At 41.7% G+C, this 23,217-nt stretch overlaps 1 protein-coding gene and 1 long non-coding RNA gene across 3 annotated transcripts in view; one reads left to right on the top strand and one right to left on the bottom strand.

Annotated features, from left to right (window-relative positions):
* Positions 1-23,217, top strand: part of LOC129172787 (CUGBP Elav-like family member 3) — a 44,733-nt gene that overhangs the window by 4,425 nt on the left and 17,091 nt on the right. For both annotated transcript variants that reach the window (XM_054762837.1, XM_054762838.1), the window contains exons 3-4: positions 2,790-2,872; positions 19,435-19,483. In XM_054762837.1, coding sequence (XP_054618812.1) covers positions 2,790-2,872; positions 19,435-19,483 — 132 coding nt within the window. The remainder of the gene's footprint in view (positions 1-2,789; positions 2,873-19,434; positions 19,484-23,217) is intronic.
* On the bottom strand, positions 8,160-22,959 carry LOC129172789 (uncharacterized). The gene is made up of 3 exons (XR_008567094.1): positions 22,856-22,959; positions 15,482-15,532; positions 8,160-10,073 (listed from the first exon to the last, which is right to left on the bottom strand). It is a non-coding gene; the product is annotated as an uncharacterized LOC129172789 (long non-coding RNA).

The raw sequence follows: 23,217 nt of genomic DNA, 5'->3' as shown, positions 1-23,217 counted from the left end.
GTCGTCACCTTCTATGATGAACATCAAGAGAAAGACTTCAAAATATTCCACGTTTACATTTATGAGAATAAAGTCGTACATTTTGAGAAAAAAGTCGTAAGTTTACGAGAATAAAGTTGTAAAGTTACGAGAAAAAAAGTTGTACATTTACGAGAATAAAGTCGTAAAGTTATGAGAGAAAAGGTCGTAAATGTACCAGAATGAAGTCATAAATTTATGAGGGGAAAAAAAAGTCGGAAATTTCTGAGAAAAACGTCTTAACATTACGAGAATAAAGTCGTAAAGTTACAAGAAAAAAAGTCATACATTTACGAGAGTAAAGTCGTCATTTTTTGAGAAATAAGTCGTAAATTTACGAGAATAAAGTCGTAAAGTTATGAGAGAAAAGGTCGTAAATGTACCAGAATGAAGTCATACATTTATGAGGGGAAAAAAAAGTCGGAAATTTCTGAGAAAAACGTCTTAACATTACGAGAATAAAGTCGTAAAGTTACAAGAAAAAAAGTCATACATTTACGAGAGTAAAGTCGTCATTTTTTGAGAAATAAGTCGTAAATTTACGAGAATAAAGTCCTAAAGTTTACGAGAGAAAAGGTCTTAAAAATACCAGGATGAAGTCATATATTTAGGAGGAAAAAAAGTCAGAAATTTCTGAGAAAAACGTCTTAACATTACAAGAATAAAGTCATAAAGTTACAAGAAAAAAAGTCATACATTTACGAGAGTAAAGTCGTCATTTTTTTAGAAATAAGTTGTAAATTTACGAGAATAAAGTCGTAAAGTTACGACGAGTTATGTACCAGAATGAAGTCATAAATTTAGGAGAAAAAAAAGTCGTAAACTTATGAGAATAAAGTCGTGGAGTTACGAGGTAAAAGGCGTACATTTACGATAATAAAGTCGTAAAATTACGAGAATAAAGTTGTACGTTTACTAGAATAAAGCCATAAAGTTACAAGAAAAAAAGTGATACATTTTCGAGAATAAAGTCGTAAAGTCACGAGAAAAAAGTTGTAAATTTTCAAGAATGAAGTCGTAAAGTTATGAGAAAAAAGGCGTAAATTTACGAGAATAAAGTCATAAATTTATGACCAAAAAAGTTGAACATTTCTGAGAATAAAGTCGTAATATTACGTGTCGTGTTGTGCGTGTCAGAGAAAAAAAATAGAGCATTATTTAATGTTGCATTTGGAGTTGCATTTATTTAACGCCAAATTTAAAATCGTGAACAGACATTTAATCTGGAAAGGCAAATTATTCAACTCCCCTAATCGCACACAGAACATGAATCGGTACCTGGTGTGTTAACGAAACACATTACCAGTTACTCAGCTGTACAATAGCATAAAGAACATACCTGGGAGGCTGAATAGACTAATTTAACACTACAAGCCGGAGAGTGCAACAAAGAAGTAACAGTACCTTGTTTACAGGTAACTTCTTTCACCAAGTTCCCGATCTCATTCCACAACACTGTTTGAATTCTTCAACACCGACGTTGCTTCTGAACAATGTCGCCACCCGTTTTGTGTTCAGTCTTTCTCAGTTGTCTCTTAAGTTACTTTAGGTACTGTAGCTACAGGAGCAGCCTATAGTTGTCACAAGCCTAGAGCGCCCTCTTGCGGCTGTCGATGGTAATGTTCACTCCTTGGTTTATGTCACTCAGTATGAATTAACATGCCAGTGTTTCCAGGAGGCGAGTGGGAATGTTGCTCCAGGTGGTGAAGATGGCTTCACGGAGGGCATCCACTGTCTGGAACTGATGTCCATTTTTGTAAACTTCCCTTGCCATCCGCCTCCAAATGTTCCAAATTGAATTTAGATCAGGGGAATCCACAGGATGGTCCAAAAGAGTGAGGTTAATCCCTGAAGAAGTCCTTTGTCAGGCAGGGATTGTGAATGTTGCCCACCGTAAGATCTCCACCGTAAGATGCCCCTGCACAACCTGAAGCTCTATTGTTCCAATGAAGGAAAAAGCAGCCCGCATCATGATGGCGCCCCCTCCACTGTGCCGTGTGGAAAACATCTCGGGTGGGATCTCCTTGTCATGCCGGTAATGTTGGAAGCCATCAGGACCGTCAGGGTTACATTTTTTTTATCATCAGAGAATACATTTTTTTTCCACCTTTCAATGTCCCAAATTCCAATCGGGCCATTTTGTGGCATTGAAGGAGACGAGGCCTATGAAGATGTTTTTTTCTTCTTAAAGGTCTTCTCTCCCAGATGTTGTGTGATGGTCGTTGGACTGCACTCGGCACCACTAACAACCTTCATTTGGGCCGAGGATGGTCCCGTATATTGACGGACAGCCAATCAGCTCCTTCGGCTCAGGGCCGGTGAGATTTTTTTGGGTCGAGCACTTGACTTTTTTGTTCCACAACCCTCAGGATCTTTGAAGAAGTTTCAAATGACGGTCTTACTGCGTCCAACCTCAGAGGCCTTGCTTATGCGAAAGCTTTTTTGCCTTTGCTGTCAATACCTGACAGAAAATAACATTGAATCCACATTTTTGCCAAGATTTTTCCTTTTTAAAGTCTGTGGTCTTAAACTTTTCATCAGCTGACGAACAGCCTATTTCACTTTAATGCCTGTTTGCCATAAATTGCTCACTCCCATTTCTTCTCTTTGCCTTTTGAAGCTCTACTTAGAACCTCCTCAAGATGCGACAAAATGCAAAATGTCAATTATCGGTTGATACCGAAATTCACACTATTTCCTACACCTCGTAGCGCACGTATTTGACCTTCAAATGACACTCCCTTAACATTTACTCTTCATCTTGCCTCCAGGATGTGCCTTCCTGACGTACTGCGCGCGTGAGTCCGCTCTCAAAGCCCAGAATGCACTGCACGAACAGAAGACACTGCCAGGGGTGAGTGCTGCCTTTCTTTTTGCCAGCTCACATGTATGTTAAAAAAGGTGGGGTGCGGGTGCTTTGTTTCGACATCCACTCAGACAGTTTCGCAAAGGAAAATGAATTTGACGAGCACTCCCAACTTCCCCTTTGGCAGATACGCTCCTGTCGCAGCTCAGGGAGGCTGCTGTCATATGTCTGGCACCAAGCAGTCGCGTCCATCCGCTTACGTCTTTGCTGCACGTCACATGACGCTTACATTTCCCTCCCGTAGTCTCCCCCACCTTTCACGTGTGTCTCTGTCAGCCAATGGGATTTTAGCATGGCAGGTGTGCTGCCGGCCTCCACAGCTAAATATTTACACGGCCGCCACATCGCTATAATAAGTAAGGCAAGGAATGACTGAGACCAACACTTCCTCTTTTACCAACAAGGCTTCATATCCGCCCCCCTCCCCCTTGTTTCCTTTTTTCTTATTTTGGTGGGAATCGACATCCTTCACGTCTTTTTCCAAGCCCCCCATGGCTCTTTTTTCTTTACAGTACAATTTACCGCACTAACTGATGAGTTTCTTTAGTTATTTTTATTGTATTTATAATAATATGTAACTGATCACACATGATATATAAATGCAATTTTTACAAATATTTTTTATGTATTATTATTTTATATACAGTGGTGCGAGACAGTGTTTGCCCCCCTCCTGATTTCTTTCTTTTTTTTTTTTTGCATGTTTGCCACAATGTTTCAGATCATTAAAAATTTTAAATATTAGTCAATGACAACACAACTGAACACAACATGCAGTTTGTAAATGAAACTTTTTACTATGAAGGGAGCAAATATCCAAAGCTACATGGCCCTGTGTGAAAACATGATTGCCCCCGAAACAACTGCAATCAAGCGTTTGTGATAACTTGCAATGAGTCTCTTCCAGCGCTGTGGAGGAATTTTGGCTCACTCATCTTTGCAGAATTGTTGTAATTCAGCCACATTGGAGGGTTTTCCAGCATGAAGCGCCTTTTTAAGGTCATGCCACAGCATCTCAATAGGATTCAGGTCAGGACTTTGACTAGGCCACTACAAAGTCTTCATTTAGTTTTTCTTCAACCATTCAGAGGTGGACTTGCTGGTGTGTTTTGGATCATTGTCCTGCTGCAGAACCCAAGTTGGTTTCAGCTTGAGGTCACCAACAGATGGCCGGACATTCTCCTTCAGGATTTTTTGGTAGACGGCAGAATTCATGGTTCCATTTATCACAGCAAGTCTTCCTGGTCTGCCCCAGACCATCACACTACCACCACCATATTTTACTGTTGGTATGATGTTCTTGTCAGACCACCGAGTGTTTTCCCAAAGGTCTTGGGGATCATCAAGATGTTTTCTGGCAAAATTGAGACAAGCCTTAATGTTCTTTTTGTTCAGCAGTGGTTTTGGTCTTGGAAGTCCGCCATGCAGGCCGTTTTTTTGTACTTATAGTGGAGTCATGAACACTGACCTTAACTGAGGCAAGTGAGGCCTGCAGTTCCTTAGATATCATTGTGGGGTCTTTTGTGACCTCTTGGATGAGTCATCACTGCGCTCTTGGGGTCATTTTGGTTGGCTGACCACTCCTGGGAAGGTTCACCACTGTTCCATGTTTTCGGCATTTGTGGATAATGTCTCTCACTGTGGTTCACTGGAGTCCCGAAGCTTTAGAAATGGCTTTATAACCTTTTCCAGACTGATAGATCTCAATTCATCTCAGTGTTGGCCATGTAGGTTTGGATTTTTTTTTCTCCTTTAATAATACAAGTTTCATTTAAAAACTGCATTTTGTGTTCATTGTGTTGTCATTGACTAATATTTAAATTTGTTTGACGATCTGAAACATTTAAGTGTGACAAACATGCAAAAAAATAAGAAATCAGTAAGGGGGCAGACACTTTTTCACACCACTGTACATGTATTTCAAAGTGTTTGTGCATGTAAAACTATAATTGTAAAACTATAAAAACATGTTTCGTGTGCTTTGTGGCTTTCTGGAACGGATTAATTGGATTTACATGATTCCGTATGGGAAAAATGGATTCGGTTACAGTACGGAACTTCTGTATCGGATTAATGACGCTAACCAATCAATTTTTCCTATAAGAAATAATGTAAATCCAAGATCAATCCAGTATCAATATTGATAATTGGATCGATCTGACCACCTCTGAGTGTTGTGTGAAATATTTGAATGTGTTCTGTCATGGCGGGTACAGCGTGGTAAAGACAGGCTTTGCATATTGGGGATTTTCGGGACAATTTGACAGACTGCTGGTAGGGTTGGGACCGAACTAATCCCATTGTTAGCGTGACAGTCGTGTGACCTTCTTGACTTCTCATAGGAGATCAGCATAGCCTGGTCTCCCTCCTCCTTTTTACTCCACCAGCAGCTCACAACCTGCGGTGAACAAGCTTTTGTGTTCACTAACCCCCACCCTACCCGAACACCCAATCTCCCTGCTTTAAAAAAACAGACACAACCATCTTATTAGCTCCACGCAGACCAGACCGCCCCGCTCCTGCTACCAGCTGTGGCGTAATTGTCATCGAATTGCACCAACACAGCCTAAAAATAACGTACGCCTGCATGTCATGGCCAGGCGTGTATGAAAGAAGTGCTATTGTGTACTTCCTGTCTGTATCTCAAACATAATAGATGCGATAGATATGAGATTAAACAACGTATTATTACGCGCTGTAAGCCACAGTGCTAATTTTCATCTTTAATTTAGGGGTGTCCAAACGTTTTCCAACGAAATAATGCAAGGGCCACTTAGTATGAACTTTAAAAATGTCCTAATATTTCAGCTTCCTTCTCAAATAATCTTCATGAATTTTCTTTATTCCTATAATATTATAACATTTTTTCCCAACCTAATTAAAAAAAAAAATCAAACATTCAAAAAAACAGTATTTGAACTCTAAACTACTAAAATTACATTCATTTTTTCTAGGGATGTCCGATAATATCGGCCACAGATATTGTCATAGCATAAAAATTTGGCAAACATTTGTTCCCTTCGATGAAAGCTGATCTACAGCTTTAAGCACCAACGTCGCAAAATTGCAACATTATTGAATGGGGGTGGGGGGTGGGGGAGTGGGGGGGGGGTGCTACCATTCCACATACCATTCTTACTCATGGTGTCCTTAAAGACAACAACAGCCACGACACTACCAATGAATAATGCTGAATAATCAACAGCTATGTGAGCCCTCAATGTGTAACTTCGCAGCCATTTGCAACAACAGTGCAGCAAAGCATGCTAGGAAACAGGAAGTGCTGTTGTCAAATCCATATATGCAGACACCGCATCGAGCGCTGAGCCTTACGCCAACGTCGCCGCCATACTGGATGTGGCAAGGCTCCGCTGTCACTGAATACAAATAAATGTGCTTACTTTCAAGTTAATGCCTCTTGTTTATACTTGGAAAATATACTTGGGAAACAGTTAGGCACCAAAAACAATGTATTTGATCTTCCCAGATGGTAAGATAAGAACTTCATTGATCCCACACGGGTAATAATTCACATTACATACATCACAATATAAATGTAACATATAATATAAATAAGAATATAAAGTAAGAACATGAAGTAATAATGAAAAAAGCTAAAAATCAATTAAATCTTTCCAAAAATAACATGAATGAAGGCACCAGAAACACAAATGTGTTCTTATATCAAATATGTAACACATGAATGATCTACTCAGAGATGGGTGGAGTAGTCGACCAAACAACTGTGCTCATGTAAGAGTATTGTTACTTTGCAACAATTTTAATCAAGAAAAAGATGTGTGACGTTAGACATGTCGGTATTGATATCGGTTGATATCGGAATCGGAATTTGAGAGTTGGACAATAGTGGTTATCGGCAAAAAAGCCAATATCGGACATGCCTTCTTTTTTCTCATAGTATTACGAGTTTATTCTCTTAAAATTGTGACTTTTTTTTCTCATTTTTCTCAATATTTTGACACTATTTTCATAAAATTGCAGCATTTTTTTTCCATTTTTGCTGTTGTTTTTTTTTTTATTTTCCAACTGTATTAACTGTAGTTATGAGGATGCTTAAGATGATTCTTTACAATATTTTTGTTTCCTTTAAAACTGTCAGGGATCTAAAAACCGCGATTTTTCAACAATATGAATAAGGCACATATTTTTCATTAACATCTCAAACACACCGTCCCGAAAGTGTCCTTGGCCCTTTATGCAGGGACTTTGGACACCCCTGAATTAAGACGCTAGGATTAAACAGCTTGATTCATAAGAAACGTGCAGCACAGAGATTTTTCAGGCTTCTGATTGGCCAAAATGTTAATGAATGGGTTTTTATGTGGACGGAGAGTTAAATTTCTTTATTTGTTTGTCAATTTTGTTGAAATCTGATGGGGAATAATGTGCGTTTTTTAAAAGATCCACGGACTGCGGTTGAATCCTCTGACTCTTGTGGGGTTTGTCAGCTCATAAGAGGCTAAAACGTACATTAATCCAACATTAAAAGCAGCGATTATTGAACAGTAACGCCGTTTGTCACCGCTGAGCGAGCTGGACGACTCAAGCTGTCCTCATCTTCGCTCCATTAGCGACGCAATATATTACCCTTCATCAAAACTCACTTAGCTGAATTAATATTTGCCACAATGCCCTGCTCTTCATTATTTCAACGCAATCACTGCTTCGTCTTATGACCAGAGAGAAATGTGTTTGCATGTGTCGAGGGGGGAGGGAGGGAGTGAGGGCAGGTGTTCACACTAACGCAGTTTAATGAGGGGTGTCTTGCTTTGTGTGTCTTTGCTTTTGTGTCGTGTGCATGCGTCCCCTGTAGGACGCACACGTGCGTAGGAAAGGCTCCATGGAGGTTGTATTGAGGGGTGGACGGTGCCGTGGGTTTAAGCCGTCCGGATGAGCGCAAAAGGCTGTCTCCGAGTGGAACATGTGACTCGCGTGTGACATAGTCAGCCGTAAGCATGCAGACTGAGGAGGCGGGGCTATGAATAGTCTGAATGTGTCACCTGCTCTATATATACAGTACATGCGGTATATGCACTGGAACAGGGATGGAAACTGACTTGAGCTCTCGTGAGTCACTCACTCGATTCACTTGAGTCACTCGTCACAGAGTGCGTGCGCAGAAACTCGCACAGGTGCAGCAAGTTACACCCGCGAGTCAATTAAAACTCCAGTCTTCGACAAGCACCCGTGAGTCAGTGGAAATCCAGTCTTCTTCGAGCACCTGTGAGTCAGTGAAACTCGAGTCTTTGTCAAGTACCCGTGAGCGAGTGAAACTCCAGTCTTTGTCAAGCACCCGTGAGTCAGTGAAACTTCAGTCTTCGTCGAGCACCTGTGGGTCTATGAAACTCCAGTCTTTGCAGAGTACCCCAGAGCTGGTCATTCTCGAGCCTTTGTCAAGCACCCGCAAGTCAGTGAAACTCCAGTATTTGTCAAGCACTTCTGAGTCGGTGAAACTCTTTTTTGTCGAGCACACATGAGTCAGTGAAACTCGAGTCTTTGCCGAGTACCCCAGAATTAGTCAATCTCGAGCCTTCTTCGAGCACCCGCGAGTCAATGAAACTCAAGTCTTCGTCAAGTACCCCTGAATCAGTGAAACTCCAGTATTTGTCAAGCCCTTGTGAGTCGGTGTAAGTTGAGTACCGGTGAGTCAGTGAAACTTCATTCTTTATCGAGCACCCTTGAGTCTGTGTAAATTGAGAACCAGTGAGTCAATGAAACCACAGTCTTTGTCGAGCAGCCGTGAGTCAGTGAAACTTCAGTCTTTGCCAAGCACCCGTGAGTCAGTGAAAGTCATGTCTTTGTCAAGCACCCGTGAGTCAGTAAAAATCCAGTCTTCTTTGAGCACCTGTGAGTCAGTGAAACTCCAGTGTCTGCCGAGTACCCCTGAGTTAGAGTATCTTGAGCCTTCTCTGAGCACCCATGAGTCAGTGAAACTCCAGTCTTCGTCGAGCAGTGAGTCAGTGAAACTTCGGTCTTTGTCGAGTACGCGAGGGTTAGTGAATCTTGCGTTTTTGTCAAGCACCCATGAGTCAGTGAAGCGCCAGTCTGCGGCGAGCACCCGTGAGTCAGTAAAACTCCAGTCTTTGCCAAGCACCCGTGAGTCAGTGAAACTTGAGTCTTTATTGAGTATTCCTGAGTCAGTGAAACTCGAGTCAAGCACCTGCCAGTTAGTGAAACTCCAGTTTTTGTTGCGCACCCGTGAGTTAGTGAAAGCCTGAGCGAGTGAATCGTTGGTTTTGTGGAGTCTGTGATGCAGCTCGGGCAGGAGGGGGAAAGGAGAGTCGATTCGAGGCAAGGAACGGGGCTAACACATTTTATACAAACGCAGTTAGAGTAACAGTTGCATAATTAGTGACATGCTAACGGGTTTCTTCTTTAATTCCGCTAGCGGTAGCTGGGGTGAGTTAGTGAACGATGTTAACAGAGATCAGCACCCGATTCTGTAAAAAAAAACAACTCCTTCATGAGTCACACATGTCAACCGTGGAACCTGTTTTACGTTGACGCCCCTCGCCCTCGCTGACTGATGTCAACATAAACGGTTGTCGACGTAACCGGCCAGGATTGCATCGTTTTAAGCAAGAAGATGAATGACTAAACCGTTCCAATCTGTGATGACACACGTGGATCTTCATCTTCATGTCAGCGAGTAGCTGATGAACGCGGTCGAAGGCACACGTACACATTAGCATATGTGTGTTTAAACGCCAGGGCGACAACATAAAAGGTCAGATGTCACTGCAGCGACTGTAATGATGAATGGAGATTGGATTTATGGAGGTTGTACGTAGGGTGTGGATTGGAGTCAAACCGGGAACCTGACGGGGGCTATGAGGTGTAAATGAAGGAGCATTTGACATAAGTGCATTGAGGCAATGTGTTTATCTTCTTAAATGCAGACATCTGTTACTGAGAAATGTTTCGGGGGGGGGGGGTGGCATGTTTGTGTGGCAGAAGAGAGCACACAAAAGTGGGGTGCGGAGGCGGCGACGGCGGTGGTGGGCTCTTACAAGTCCGGGCGTGAGGCTGGTAATCTTACGTGTGTGTCTGTGCATTCCACGCCGGAGTTAACACAGCGTAAACGGGGTCCCATTGCAAATGAGGAGTTATGCGTGCTCACATGCTACACAGTGGACCTCCGCACATTCTCCGTTCAGCATTCACAGCCCTGCAAATTTGATGATTTTTGGTTAAAAAAAAAGACAAAAAATGAATATTTTTGCAGTTAGAGCATGGAAAACCTGTTTATGACCTTTTAAATACGTTCTTTAAACATTATTAGAGACCTCTAGACATGAAATAACACCCCTATAGTCACCTTTACACTGCTATTACCCAATATAGTAGACATAATAAGAGAAAATAAGACATTTAAGACATAAATAAGCCTCGCGCTTGTGTGTGTTGCTGAAAATGTGTTCAATTAAAATTAAAAAAATTGTAGGCTTTATTCAACGATGAAACAGCATAAAATGACGTCGCCACATTCAAAGAGCAAAGTGGGGGGGGATACTGTATATCTATAATAGGGATGCACGATAAATATGTTTTTCAAATTGATACCAACACAGATTACGTTTTGCTTCTCAGGACTGATATCGGTAACATATTTATTGCTATTTTTTTTGTTTTTTTAAATTTAGATTTAATTATAATTTGTACACACCTGGAAGTAAGCGAGTCACAGGTGGACTAGACAAACTGTACCTGTGGATTTGTCCTCATCGAATTTGACATCACTACCATTAAAAGAAATGTAACGGTAACAAAAACATTTCTGTTCCTAGAAATGGACGATTATTTTTTTCAAAACAAACCAAAAAAAGGACAAAGCGTTACTCTGTGTGGTTTACTAGCGGACCAAAGTCGGTATTTTCAAAGATAGTAAAGGGCTGGTCGTCCAGTGCCACCATATTCACGTTGAAATCACAGGTCATTTTTCGCACTTCTCGAAAATAGGAACAAGCCTGGGGCTTTTATTTAGCAGCGCAGGCTTTAGCGGGCCTTTCAGGTGGCTAATAATGTTTGATGTGTTGGAAGTGGATGTTTTTTTGTACAGCACACCCATGATTTACCCATGGTAATTTTTTTTCACCAAGCGTTGAGATTTCACACTTTTCTTTCATGGTCCTTGAAAGCACCGTGGTTGTGTGCTGTGACTGAGTACACCGTGGCTGCGCTTCCATGTGTCCATCCATCATACCTATACGTTTTATATGTAGGTGCGTTTAGCCTTGGAGCTGAATCTAATCTTATCATTTGGACGGTCACTTGGATTGCAAATGCTGATCTGGAATCGGAGGAGAATGTTAACGTCTAGCTTGCAAGAGAGCTCGGAGGGGTCAAAAATAGACACTTTTAAGTGCGTATCGGTTACACGCAAGGTTGATTTTAATCACCAGTGGGTTTTTATCACCTCCACCAAGCACAGCGCAAAGCGCAAGCGCAGAGCGGAGGTTATGTTTCTGCCGGCGTTTGTCTGTTTATTTGTCTGTGTTCAAAATAACTTGAATGGATTCTGTTCTGAATGGATTTGGATGACATTTTCAGGAATTGTCCGAAATGGTACATGGAAGAACTGATTACATTTTCGAGGTGATCCAGATCACCGTCTGGGTCCAGGAATTTTTTAAAGGATTCTTTGCAAGATCGGACCATTTTCGGCATTTGTGCATATAACTCCACAGAAAATAAAAAAAAAGGTCAGAGCACTTGTCCGGAACGTTTAGCCTTCCTGGTACATCATGTTTTATGTTAGCATGCTAATATTAGCATGTTAACATCGCTAGCATGCTAATATTAGCATGTTAGCATTTCTTGCTATTTTCATGGGTGGAGACTTGTATGAACTTAGCACTATCATGCTGGGTGTTAGCATTGCTAGTAGGCTAACATTAGCTTAGTAGCATTTTTAGCCATTTTCATAAGTAGAAACTATTATGCTAGGTGTTAGCATGCTAATGTTAGCATGTTAACATTGTATTAGCATGCCACCAAGAGCATTTTTTTGCGATTTTCTTGAATATAAACTTAAGCAGACATGTAGCTCTATCATGCTAAGTGTTAGCATGCTAACATAATTATACTAGCATTAGCATTTTCAGAGGTAGGCGCTTATACAAACACTTAGCGCTATTATGCTACGTGTTAGCATGATAACAATAATATGTCAGCATTCTTAAAGTCATTCACACCCTTCCATGCCATGCTTTCATGGTCAAGGAAGCTAAATATATAGATAAAATAAATGTAGGGCTAATATTTATGGTGTAAATCACAGTATGGGGGGAAGTATGGCGCTTGGCGGGGGTCTGCCTGCGCTCTCCGAGTGTTTTTCTGGTTCTAATATGATTGTGGAGCCACTGGTGAGCGTCACGAGAACACGATCATGCGACTCAGTGGTGCAGCATCTTTGGCTGAATCGGTGATGAAATATTATTGAACTGTGCACTGAAGAGCTGTCCATCTGCTTGATATCTGGAGTTTGTCTCAGAGGCCTGCCATAATATGTGCCCGCTCTCCTTTCTGTATGTATGTGTGTGCGTGTGTGCACACTTATGCATGTCTTGCTTGCTGCCTGCTGCCTTTGTCCCAACAATGATGCATATTTAGCACCTTCGTATTATGCCAATATACCAATTTCCCCTTGTGCTTCGTCTTTCCCTCCGGAGTGTGTCCTGGTGTAAGTGCGATGACAAGGATGGAGATGCAAAAGAGGCAGAGATGGGAGAGGAAGCGAAAGGGGGAGGTGGCAGGTAGATTATGGTCGCAGGTCTGGTTGCCTGGAGACAGCCGAGACAAGGGATGCCAGGTTGCTAGGCGACGCGGCACGACGCAAAATTGTCTTTGTGCCCCACCCCTCGTAACACTCGCTCCCTCCCGCCCCCTTTGAAGTCTGCCTCCGTGCTGCAAATGTTCTTGAAAGAGCAAAGGAGATGGTCTCTGCTGATATATTTGCACTTCAGAGCACAGACCGGCGAAATTGACGAGAAATGAGGCAAGAACGACGCGCCGCGGGCTGAGAGAAGCAAGATTTTCATCCCCGTGACAGAAAAGGAAGACAAAATGTCAGCTACCCCCGTGGTGGAGGGAAATGTGTTTACTCCACAAGCAAGCGCCACTCCCTGACGGCATTTGGTGTGGGTGTTGGGGCTTGTATTATCAAAAACTGTGATTTGATTGGATAATCTATGGATTTAATAATGTCATAATCCCATGCAGTCAAATCCCCGATGGCATCACAGAGCACAAAGATTACGTGCACTCATGAGAGGGTGCCAGGAGAAGATGTGTGTTTTAACCCCATGATGGATGTGTGTGTTTAGGGCGCGGCGTGATGTTGATGAAGCAGCCTGCGTGCTTTTCTCCGCACAGTAGTTTTGTAAACAAGTATTACACGGGGGGGGGGGGAGGACGGAAAATGATTTTGAAATGTGCTGTCGGTTCTCTCTTTCCTTCGCTACGTCTAATCCCTCCATCTCCCGCACCAGAAACGTCCTTTTGTCCTCCCTCATGTGTTTGTCTCTCGTCCCGTTCACCTGATGGTCCTCATCGCAAGTGTCGTCATGACGATGGCCAATGCCGGCGAGCTGGTCATGGGGTTGCCGTGCCGATCTGGAGTGGCAGCGGCCTCGCCGGCCTCCACCTTCTCACTGTCGTTGTCCCTCTTGTATATTTGAATTTCTATCTCCCAGGGCCAGCTGCCGTCCCTCTCCTTATCACCGCCATCACGGCCTGGCTGTTTGTCTTTGTTGGTCGCCACTAGCGTGCAAACACCACGTAGCGGATGACGTTGTTGCACCAATCTCTTCCCATTTCTCTTACTGTGGGTAATAGTTGGCCACTTCCTGTTAAGAAGCCCGCTAAAGCTCAACTAGCATCTAGTATTGAGTTGTATTATGTTATTATTATATCAGAGCTGCGCTGCGACCTAGTGGTTAGCATGTCAGCTTCATAGACACAACATTATTTATACAAATAGTAGCGAATAAGTAGCAGTGGGGATGTAATCTCTATGAGGAGTGTGGACTAAGGTCACTGATGCATTCACTGTGGTAGCCATCATGTTTTTTACATGTTTTTTTTGCTTAAATTAAGCATATTCAAGCATAAAAAATGGCTGCGTGAAGTAAAATATAAATATAAGACGTTCAGAAGACGGCATTTGTTATGTAGTATTCTACACTGGTCACTAGGTGTCTAGTAATGTTACTGTAATGTTGGCTGAGACACACAAGCACCAGACTTGATCGCCACAACAACAGGCTTTTGTTGCGGGTTTGATAATAATCCCTAACACGAGCTACTGCTGCAGTCATAACCCACGCTGAGCTCAAGCTCAACTCTGAAGCCCCAACGTCACTTCCTGTCCGCGCCCCACTCAGCGCCCCAAGCACCGGAACACATTTACAGCAACACGCACGAGCATGAGTCTTATTTATGTCTTAAATGTTTTATTTTCTCAAATTATGTCTACCATATTGGGTAATAGGAGTTTAAAAGTGACTATAGGGGTGTTATTCCATGTCCAGAGGGCTCTAATAATGTTAAAAATCATATTTAGAAGGTCTGAAACAGGTTTTCTATGTTGTAACTACGAAAATATTCCATTTATAAATAAGGTATCCTACTTCGCTGAAATTCACTCATCACAGTCGGGTCTGGAACTAATTAACTGCGATAAATGAGGGATTAGTGGATTAGATCTTTTCGACAAGCTGCTCTACTCACACGCACACATTAGCACGTTGGAAATTTTTCTGGAAAGTGTAAATCCTCATAATATACATAACAGGGGTGGGGGAAATAACGGATTCTTAGATGCATCGCGATGCGGACATTAACGATTATTCATCGATTCATAAATGTCAACAATGGATGCTGACGGAACAAAAAAACGGGTCAAAAAGGACGGAAAGCGGAAGTGCCACCCGGACAGTTTATGGTGGTGCACCTAAATGCAAGACGCTAGCAGAATGGCTGAGCGTAAAAAACTCAGACACGCACGCGCTGGATTTAAAGCGAGCATCTGGAATCACTTCGGCTTTCACGTAGTCGAAGGTAAAAATGAGCTGGAGAAGAGCCAGACAATATGCCAGCTTTGTCACACAAGCTCTAAATATTTCGGGAACACGACAAATAGGAGAAACCACGTAGCACGTTTCCACCCGAACCAGGAGGAAAAACAGCCAGCTGAAGTTGCTGCCAACCAGAGAACCATCGAGCAGGTGATAACTAATTTTCCACCCAACTCGGAAAAGGCGAAGCGAATCACAAAGTCAATGGTGACTTTTATTGTACAGGATTTGTGGCCGTATTCGGTTGTTCAGAAGCAGCTTTGTTGAGCACTTTGGAACCCACATAGAACATCCCATCGCAACGTTATGTCACTGACACTCCAATTGTGAATAAGGGCAGCCTAGTCTTTTGGTTATTCATAATAAAATGACGTCTGCAAGCATTATTCTTGGATGAGAGCCGTTGGTACAGAAATCTATATTTTGTATGGAAGCTGTTTTTGACTTTGCTGTGCAGCAAAAATATGATTGAGATTCTATGCTAAGATGTTATACGTACCATTGTGGGCCGCACTTTGGACGCCCCCTGCCACGCCTCTTAGTATGCTTTCTACAAAACAGAAAACACAAATAAACTTTAAATAATACATCTATGACAGGATCAATAATAAAAAGAAAAGGTTTTTAATTAATGTTATTTTATTTTAGTATTTTTGAAAAGGAAGACTATTCTATCTCATGAGAGAGAGCGTGGAGGAGTGTAGCGTGCAGACGGTTACGCATTGTGGGAAATTTTAACGCATGCGCACGCGCGCACACACATGCACACACACAGTTCAGTTCCAAATGTGAAAATTGTAAATACTTCATGGTGTTACATTTGTAAATAAATAGTTATTTTGACGTAAAACAACCCTTTTTTGTGTTATGTTGGTATAGTTGTTTAGATATTTGAGCTGTCACAAAAGCAAAAAATATTTGTGTCAAAGTGAAAGATATGCTTGAAATGTGTCTTTTCACAAAAAGCGTTTTTTTCCCCCCCTTTTAGTTGGGAACTGATATTTTCCTGAAACTTACCTACGTTCTACTGCTGATTACTAAAGAACGGAAAAATGTAGAAACACACTTTTTTTTCCTGATGAAAGACGGGAGTCTAATCTTTCTTTTGGTAGGTTCCATGTTTATATAGCCATACAACACAATATTCCGTGTGCCTTGAAAGATAGTCAAAATCGTGGAAAATGGCCGGTTGACTTTTGAAAAATGGCTGGGAGTGACTGAGTTAAGATGCATAACAAGCGCATTTTAGGGCATTTTGTCAAAGAAATGAGGAAGAACATGATAACCGCCTACATAGAATAGAGTATATATGCATAGAGTATGCAAAGACTACAAGTATATACCAGAGAAGAAGATGACGAAAAAGTCAGACATTGGTTGAATGTTACATATTTGAACGTAATCTCTCCGCGACCCACCCAAAATGGATCGGCGTCCCACTTTTGGGTCCCAACCCAGCAGTTGAGAACGGCTGTGGGGATGGAGCTCCTTGCATTGGCTCTTGCTGGTGTACCTAATGACGTGTCCGGCGTATCATTGGAATAGCGAGCAGTGGCCATTGCAGCATAGTTCGGAGACTCAAGCCTTTCGCAACTTTCCTTCCCCACTAATTGGTGCGATCAATGCGTCCCCCCCTCCCCCCTCGACAGAGGAGCCAACGAGGGCCCCTTGCAGCAGGTGTTGGTGGTATTTTGGCGTGGTATTTTGTGAACGCATGCGGGTGGAGAGCGATCAATAGTGTCTCTCGGTGACTGATCACAGCGGATTAATCAGTGGCACAAGATCAGTGAGTGGCTGAAATGTCACCAGCTCCATAATTAAGACCTTCATTAAGCCACGCTTAGCAGAGTGGATCTCTGCTGCGCACACACACAATCATTCTCTCCATAAGCGCCATGTTGCCCTTAAATCCCGCATTTCTCTCTTTACCCCCGCCTCCTGTTTGTTCTTCTTTTCATTTCACTCAACAACCCCCTTCCCTGTTTTTGTGCTCTCAATATAGGAACGACACTGGTGTGTATTTTCATGTAAGGCTTGTCTAAATAAAGGATGGAAAAATTGAATTTCCGCATTGGATGAAAAGGAAGTTTAATCCTGCTGTGTTGCGCAAGCCTCCCCCCCCCGCTTCCTTTTGTTCTTTCATTCCCAATTCCTCCCTGCTCCCCTTTAACCCCGCACACCTCACCCCTGCCTCTCTGGATCACAAGCGCTCCACTCGTTCGTTGCTGCGTGCTCCTGTAAATCCAGATTAGCCGGCGAGTGTTCTTAATCTTATCACTTCCCCAATCACACGTGGGGGTGTGTGCCTTTCCGAGTTTTACGCGACGGGACAGAAGGAACGACGGACTCGGGGATTAGAGAGCGAGGGAGTCATAGACGGAAGGCGAGGACAGAGAATAGTGGTGGTGCACTTCATTGGGTACACCACTAATAACGTCTCGTGGCCGTCTCGCGTCGGTGAAGAGACGTTGAGATGCTTGATAGGAAGTTGCTCTTTATCTGGGCAGGCAGTGGTCGGGACGGAGCTTGCAATGAAAGGGGGCCAACGACAAAGAACACCAACCATGGCCATGGTGGAGACCAGGGGTGTCCAAACTTTTTCTACTGAGGGCCACATGAAAGGATGCAAGGGCCACTTGGATATTTTGTAAAGACATGCTAAGAAGTTATATTTAGTTATTATATAGAAGTTATTTATACTAATAGAAGTTATTTATACGAAGAAAAAATTGCATCTCAGCTTTGTCGTATACTGTAGGTGAAAAAACCTACTTCGCACTTTTTTTTTTTTACCCCATTTTTGCTGTTGTTGTTGGTTTTTCTTTTTAATTTTCCAAATATTTCAATTTTGTTCAACAAATAATTGTTGTAAATTTTCTTTTTCGAATATTTTGACTTTATTCCCATAATATTATAACCCCTCCCCCGACCCAATTCTTTAATATTTCAACTCTTTGTTACTAAAATAACATGATTTTCCCTAAGTATTAATATTATTATTATTTTTATTCTCTTAATATTCTAACTTTTTCCGCAAGCTAATTTTGCCCCAAAAATACAATTTTAGTTGTTTTGTTTTTCATAATATTACGACTTGGAAAAAATTATATAATGTCTTTCTTTAATATTTCAACTCCCTGCTACTAAAATAACATAATTTTCCCTCATAATATTACAAGATTATTCTCGTAAAATTGCAACTCTTTTCGTCTTTAAAATATGACTTTTCTTTCTCTTAATATTTTGACGTTATTCTCTTAATATTACAACTTTTTTTGCAAGCTAATTGAAAAAAAAACATACAATTTTATTTGTTTTGTTTTTCAAAATAGTACGACTTGAAAAGAAAAAGTCTTTCTTTAATATTTAAACTTCATGCCACTAAAATGACTATTTTCTTCATAATATCTCGTTACTCTTGTAAAATTGAGACTTTTTTCTCCTATTATTTTGTCTGTACTCACCCATTATCCAACTATGTTCTGTTGTGTCTACGTTATTTGTCAATACTATGTCTAATCACTATTGGATTAAATAAGCTTTGCTTCTTTCTACTCCTTTTGGATATGAGGAACTGCGAATTGTACGATGTGATGTATTCCATTATAACTTTTATGCATGTTCAAATAAATTAAAATATAACCATAACCATATTTTGACTTTGTTCTTGTAAAATTACTCCTGATTTTTCAAATTTTTAGGTTTTTTGATTTTAGTTTATATTTTTAGACTGGGCCGCGGCCTGCAAATGGCCCCCGAGCTGCAGTTGACGATGCCCGCCTGACCAAGGACTTCTTCCAGAGGAAGAACCTCGCTCTTTTGGACCGTCCCGCGTCCCGCGTCCCGCGTCCCCTGGTCTAAATGCAATTTGGGGATGGATGGCAAGGGAGGTTTACAAAAATGAACATCAGCTCCAGACAATGGATGCCCTCCGTGAAGCCGTCTTCACCACATGGAGCAATCTATAATCCTGTCCTGTCAATCATCTTGTCATGCGGTGCATCATTGGTAGCGGTCAGCACTGAAAATCCAGTCTTGCACAAGCAGTTGGATGGGAATAGCAACAATGCCTTCAGCGCCATTGTGTCAAATTCTGGGTAGTTCCTTTTAACTTGAATCCAAAGTGACGCAACAACAAACTTCTCCCCGCACACAACAAACACGTAGTTTGGTGCATTAGCATTTTACGTGGCTGCTGTCAGTTGAATTTTACTTTCCTATTTCCCTCTTTATCCTCACTGGCCCTGGGAAGTTTTTTAACATCCTTATTCCAAAGAATCTAAATAAAAATGGAATAAAAAAGGTGTGTGTCTATTGACTTTTAGATCGCATTTGAATGTTTTATTGCGTCCGAGCACCGGCCTGCTCTCATGACTGCATATGTGTAATTTTCAGGAATTCGCGATGCTTGAACATTGAAGCTGACTGCGCCTCATTGTTATTTGTTTCCAGATGAACCGCCCCATCCAGGTGAAGCCAGCAGATAGCGAGAGCAGAGGGGGTAAGAGGCACCTGTGCCCACTTGTGATGTTCTTTTCTTTCCTGTTTTTTTTTTTTTTTACTTGTTTGAAAAACATTTAAATATGTTCAAGAATTAGGTAGGAGAGCTGTTTCACAAGATAATTAGTTAGGCTGAGCTTGTGACTTGCAATTCTCTACCAAGACGCTAGGCGGCAGAGTTTTCCAGATCTTGAGCTACCACGAGCTATTCAGCTTCCTGTGTATTAGAAATGAACAATGAAGGCTGAAGCAACGTCCAGATCATTGATATTGATATCACTGCATAATAACGCGGCACATTTCACTGTCGGTAGCTCTACCGGCGCCGTAACGCTCCAAAAAGTAATTCATTAGATTAGACATTACTAGAAAACAATATCAGCATTGGTAACATTGTTATTTTTAACACTGCCTACATATGATTCAGTGTTTTCACTTGCTGACATGTTACAGTTGTACTGGTTGAGCTGTTTCAGTGACGCCGTCCCGCCGATATATTGCACATGCTGGCTCACTGTCACATGACCAGGATGCAGACTGTGTCAAAATATTAGCCTTTTGACCTTGTTAGCATTTAAAAAAAAGAAATCACATTTCATGTACGTGACTTCATATGCAGTGGTGTGAAAAAGTGTTGGCCCCCTTCCCGATTTCTTATTTTTTTGCATGTTTGTTACACTTAAATGTTTCAGATCATCAAACAAATGTAAATATTCGTCAATTAGTCATGTGTCATGTGTGGAAAAAGTGATTGCCCCCTAAACCTAATAACTGGTTGGGCCACCCTTAGCAGCAACAACTGCAATCAAGCGTTTGTGATAACTTGCAATGAGTCTCTTCCAGCGCTGTGGAGGAATTTTGGCCCACTCATCTTTGCAGAATTGTTGTAATTCAGCCACATTGGAGGGTTTTCCAGCATGAAGCGCCTTTTTAAGGTCATGCCACAGCATCTCAATAGGATTCAGGTCAGGACTTTGACTAGACCACTCCAAAGTCTTCATTTAGTTTTTCTTCAGCCATTCAGAGGTGGACTTGCTGGTGTGTTTTGGATCATTGTCCTGCTGCAGAACCCAAGTTGGTTTCAGCTTGGGGTCACCAACAGATGGCCGGACATTCTCATTCAGGATTTTTTGGGACACAGAATCCATGGTTCCATTTATCACAGCAAGTCTTCCAGGTCCTGAAGCAGTAAAAGAGCCCCAGACCATCACACTACCACCACCATATTTTACCGTTGGTATGATGGTCTTTTTCTGAAATGCGACGTTACTTTTACACCAGATGTAACGGGACACACACCTTTCAAAAAATTCAACTTTTTTCTCGTCAGACCACAGAGTATTTTCCCAAAGGTCCTGGGGGTCATCAAGATGCTTTCTGGCAAAATTAAGACGAGCCTTAATGTTCTTTTTGTTCAGCAGGGCCTGCAGGTCTTTGGATGTTGTTGTGGGGTCTTTTGTGACCTCTTGGATGACTCATTTGTGGATAATGACTCTCACTGTGGTTAGCTGGAGTCCCAAAGCTTTACAAATGGCTTTAGAACCTTTTCCACACTGATAGAGCTCAATTAATCTCAGTTATGTTTTAACAGGGGCAGACAATCTCTTTTCCACACAGGGCCATGTAGGTTTGGATTTTTTTTCTCCCTTAATAATACAAAGTTTCATTCAAAAACTGCATTTTGTGTTCAATTGTGTTGTCGTTGACTAGTATTTAAATTTGTTTGATGATCTGAAACATTTCAGTGTGACAAACGTGCAAAGAAAATAAGAAATCAGGAAGGGGGCAAACACTTTTTCACACCACTGTACATCCTAACATGTCTGACTGATCCCTCACTGACAGAACATTTCCTCTGCCAGTGACTGCCAGATGCAATCACTCTGCTTTGTACTTGTGTTACTGCACTCTGTTGGTACTTGGAAGTACAGCAGGCAAGTTGAGCATTTTTAAAAATTGAACACTGCACTCACAGGCCGCAAATACACGTACACATTCTTGTGAGACCCGAGGCGAAAGCTCTGCCTTACCGAAACAGGTTGTTGGTGGAATAATACTGTAATAATAACACGGTCTTCTACCCCGTTCTGATCCCGTACTGGAAGCAGTGCAGCCAAAAGACACGTGACAAAATGAAGAATGTGGTGAATAAATGAATCCACTTTCATGGAACCAATACTAGTGTAGGTCAGTGCATCTGGTAGTACTTAGGCCAGCAGAGAAGGCCTTGCTGGCCTCTAACCGCCCGCCACTAAATAACAATTAGTGTACTGTAACTGTGTTAATAGTTTTGACTGCTTTAAGCTCTAGATCACTGCAAATGACAGCTGAAACGCATAACATCAACACAATGTAACCTAATGCATCACAGTGCATTCGCCAAAATGTTGCTTTTGAAGACAACAATTGAAAGTTTTGATGGACCTATTCACTCAGAAAGGAAGGCCGTTGTTAAAAGTTAAGTTCCAAAAGGTTCTTACATTTTATGCAGAATACAGTCATCCCTCGTTCATGGTGGTTTGTTGGTTCCAGACCCCCGACCGCAGTAAATGAATTTCCGGGAAATTTGGATGTTTTCGTAGTTAGAGCATAGGAAACCTGTGTATGACTGGCTTTCTAAATACGGTTTTTAACATTAGAGTCCTGTAGACATGAAATAACACGCCTATAGTCACTTTTACACTCCTATTATTCATTGTTTACGCCACATTTTGCAACTCTTATGCTGCAGGGACTCGAGATGGCCGCTAGCTAGCAAACTAGTGCGCTAAGAAGCTAACCAGTCAGCCTCAAATGTATTTCTTCTAAACTTAAGAAGCCAAAAACCTTACCGCTTCCGTACAGAATGGGAGGACTTTTTTCACTCTATCATGTCGGACTTCATGCAGTGTTAAGGTAATATAATGTAAGGTAATATTTTGTGTCATTACTGCCACCTAGTGACCACAATATTTACATACCACTTGTATTTTAACTCATTCAATACCAAATACGCTTTTATAATCCCGAACGCCCGATCCCAACAACGTATTTGTACGTCTTTTACGTTTTTTTGCGCCAGAGGCAAAAAGAGGCGACGACGCAACTCTCCGCCAAAGCATTTCACTTCAGAGCACTTTTAAGCCATAAAAACGGCCACAAGGGGGCAGAAGTGGTTACGCATTGTGGGAAATTTGAACTCATGCGCACGCGCGCGCACACATGCGCACACAAAGTTCAGTTCCAAATGTGAAAATTGTAACTAGTTCATGATGTTGTATTTTTAAATAAATTGTTAATTTTATGTAAAACAAGCCCTTTTTTGGGTTGTTTAAGTTGGTATAGTTGTTGTCACAAAAGAAAAAAATATTTGGGAATATTTCCTGAAACTTACCTACAGTATGTTCTGCTGCTGATCACTAAAGAACGGAAAAAAGCAGAAATATATTAGAACACAAACACGTAGAACACTATTCTGTGTGCCTTGAAAGATCAGTCAAAATCGTCTAAAATAACCGGTACTGAAGGGGTTGTCTTTTGAAAAATGGCTGGGATTGAATGAGTTAATATGTTTTGACGGAGAGCGATACAGCGAGGGGGCGATAATGGAGCCGCGATATTGCGAGGGATGACTGTAATTATAGTTTACTCTCAAATGCGGGGATCCGCTGTATTCCTGCCTTTTTGTGAGTCCTGTATACATCTAGTACATCCACGTAACCGCAAGAACGTTGGCTAAAAGCTCAACTTTTAGGA

This window comes from Dunckerocampus dactyliophorus, chromosome 20, assembly GCF_027744805.1.
Source record: "Dunckerocampus dactyliophorus isolate RoL2022-P2 chromosome 20, RoL_Ddac_1.1, whole genome shotgun sequence".
Lineage (NCBI taxonomy): Eukaryota > Metazoa > Chordata > Actinopteri > Syngnathiformes > Syngnathidae > Dunckerocampus > Dunckerocampus dactyliophorus.
The sequence above is the reverse complement of the archived record's forward strand: the minus strand, read 5'-3'. Positions and strand labels throughout refer to the sequence as shown.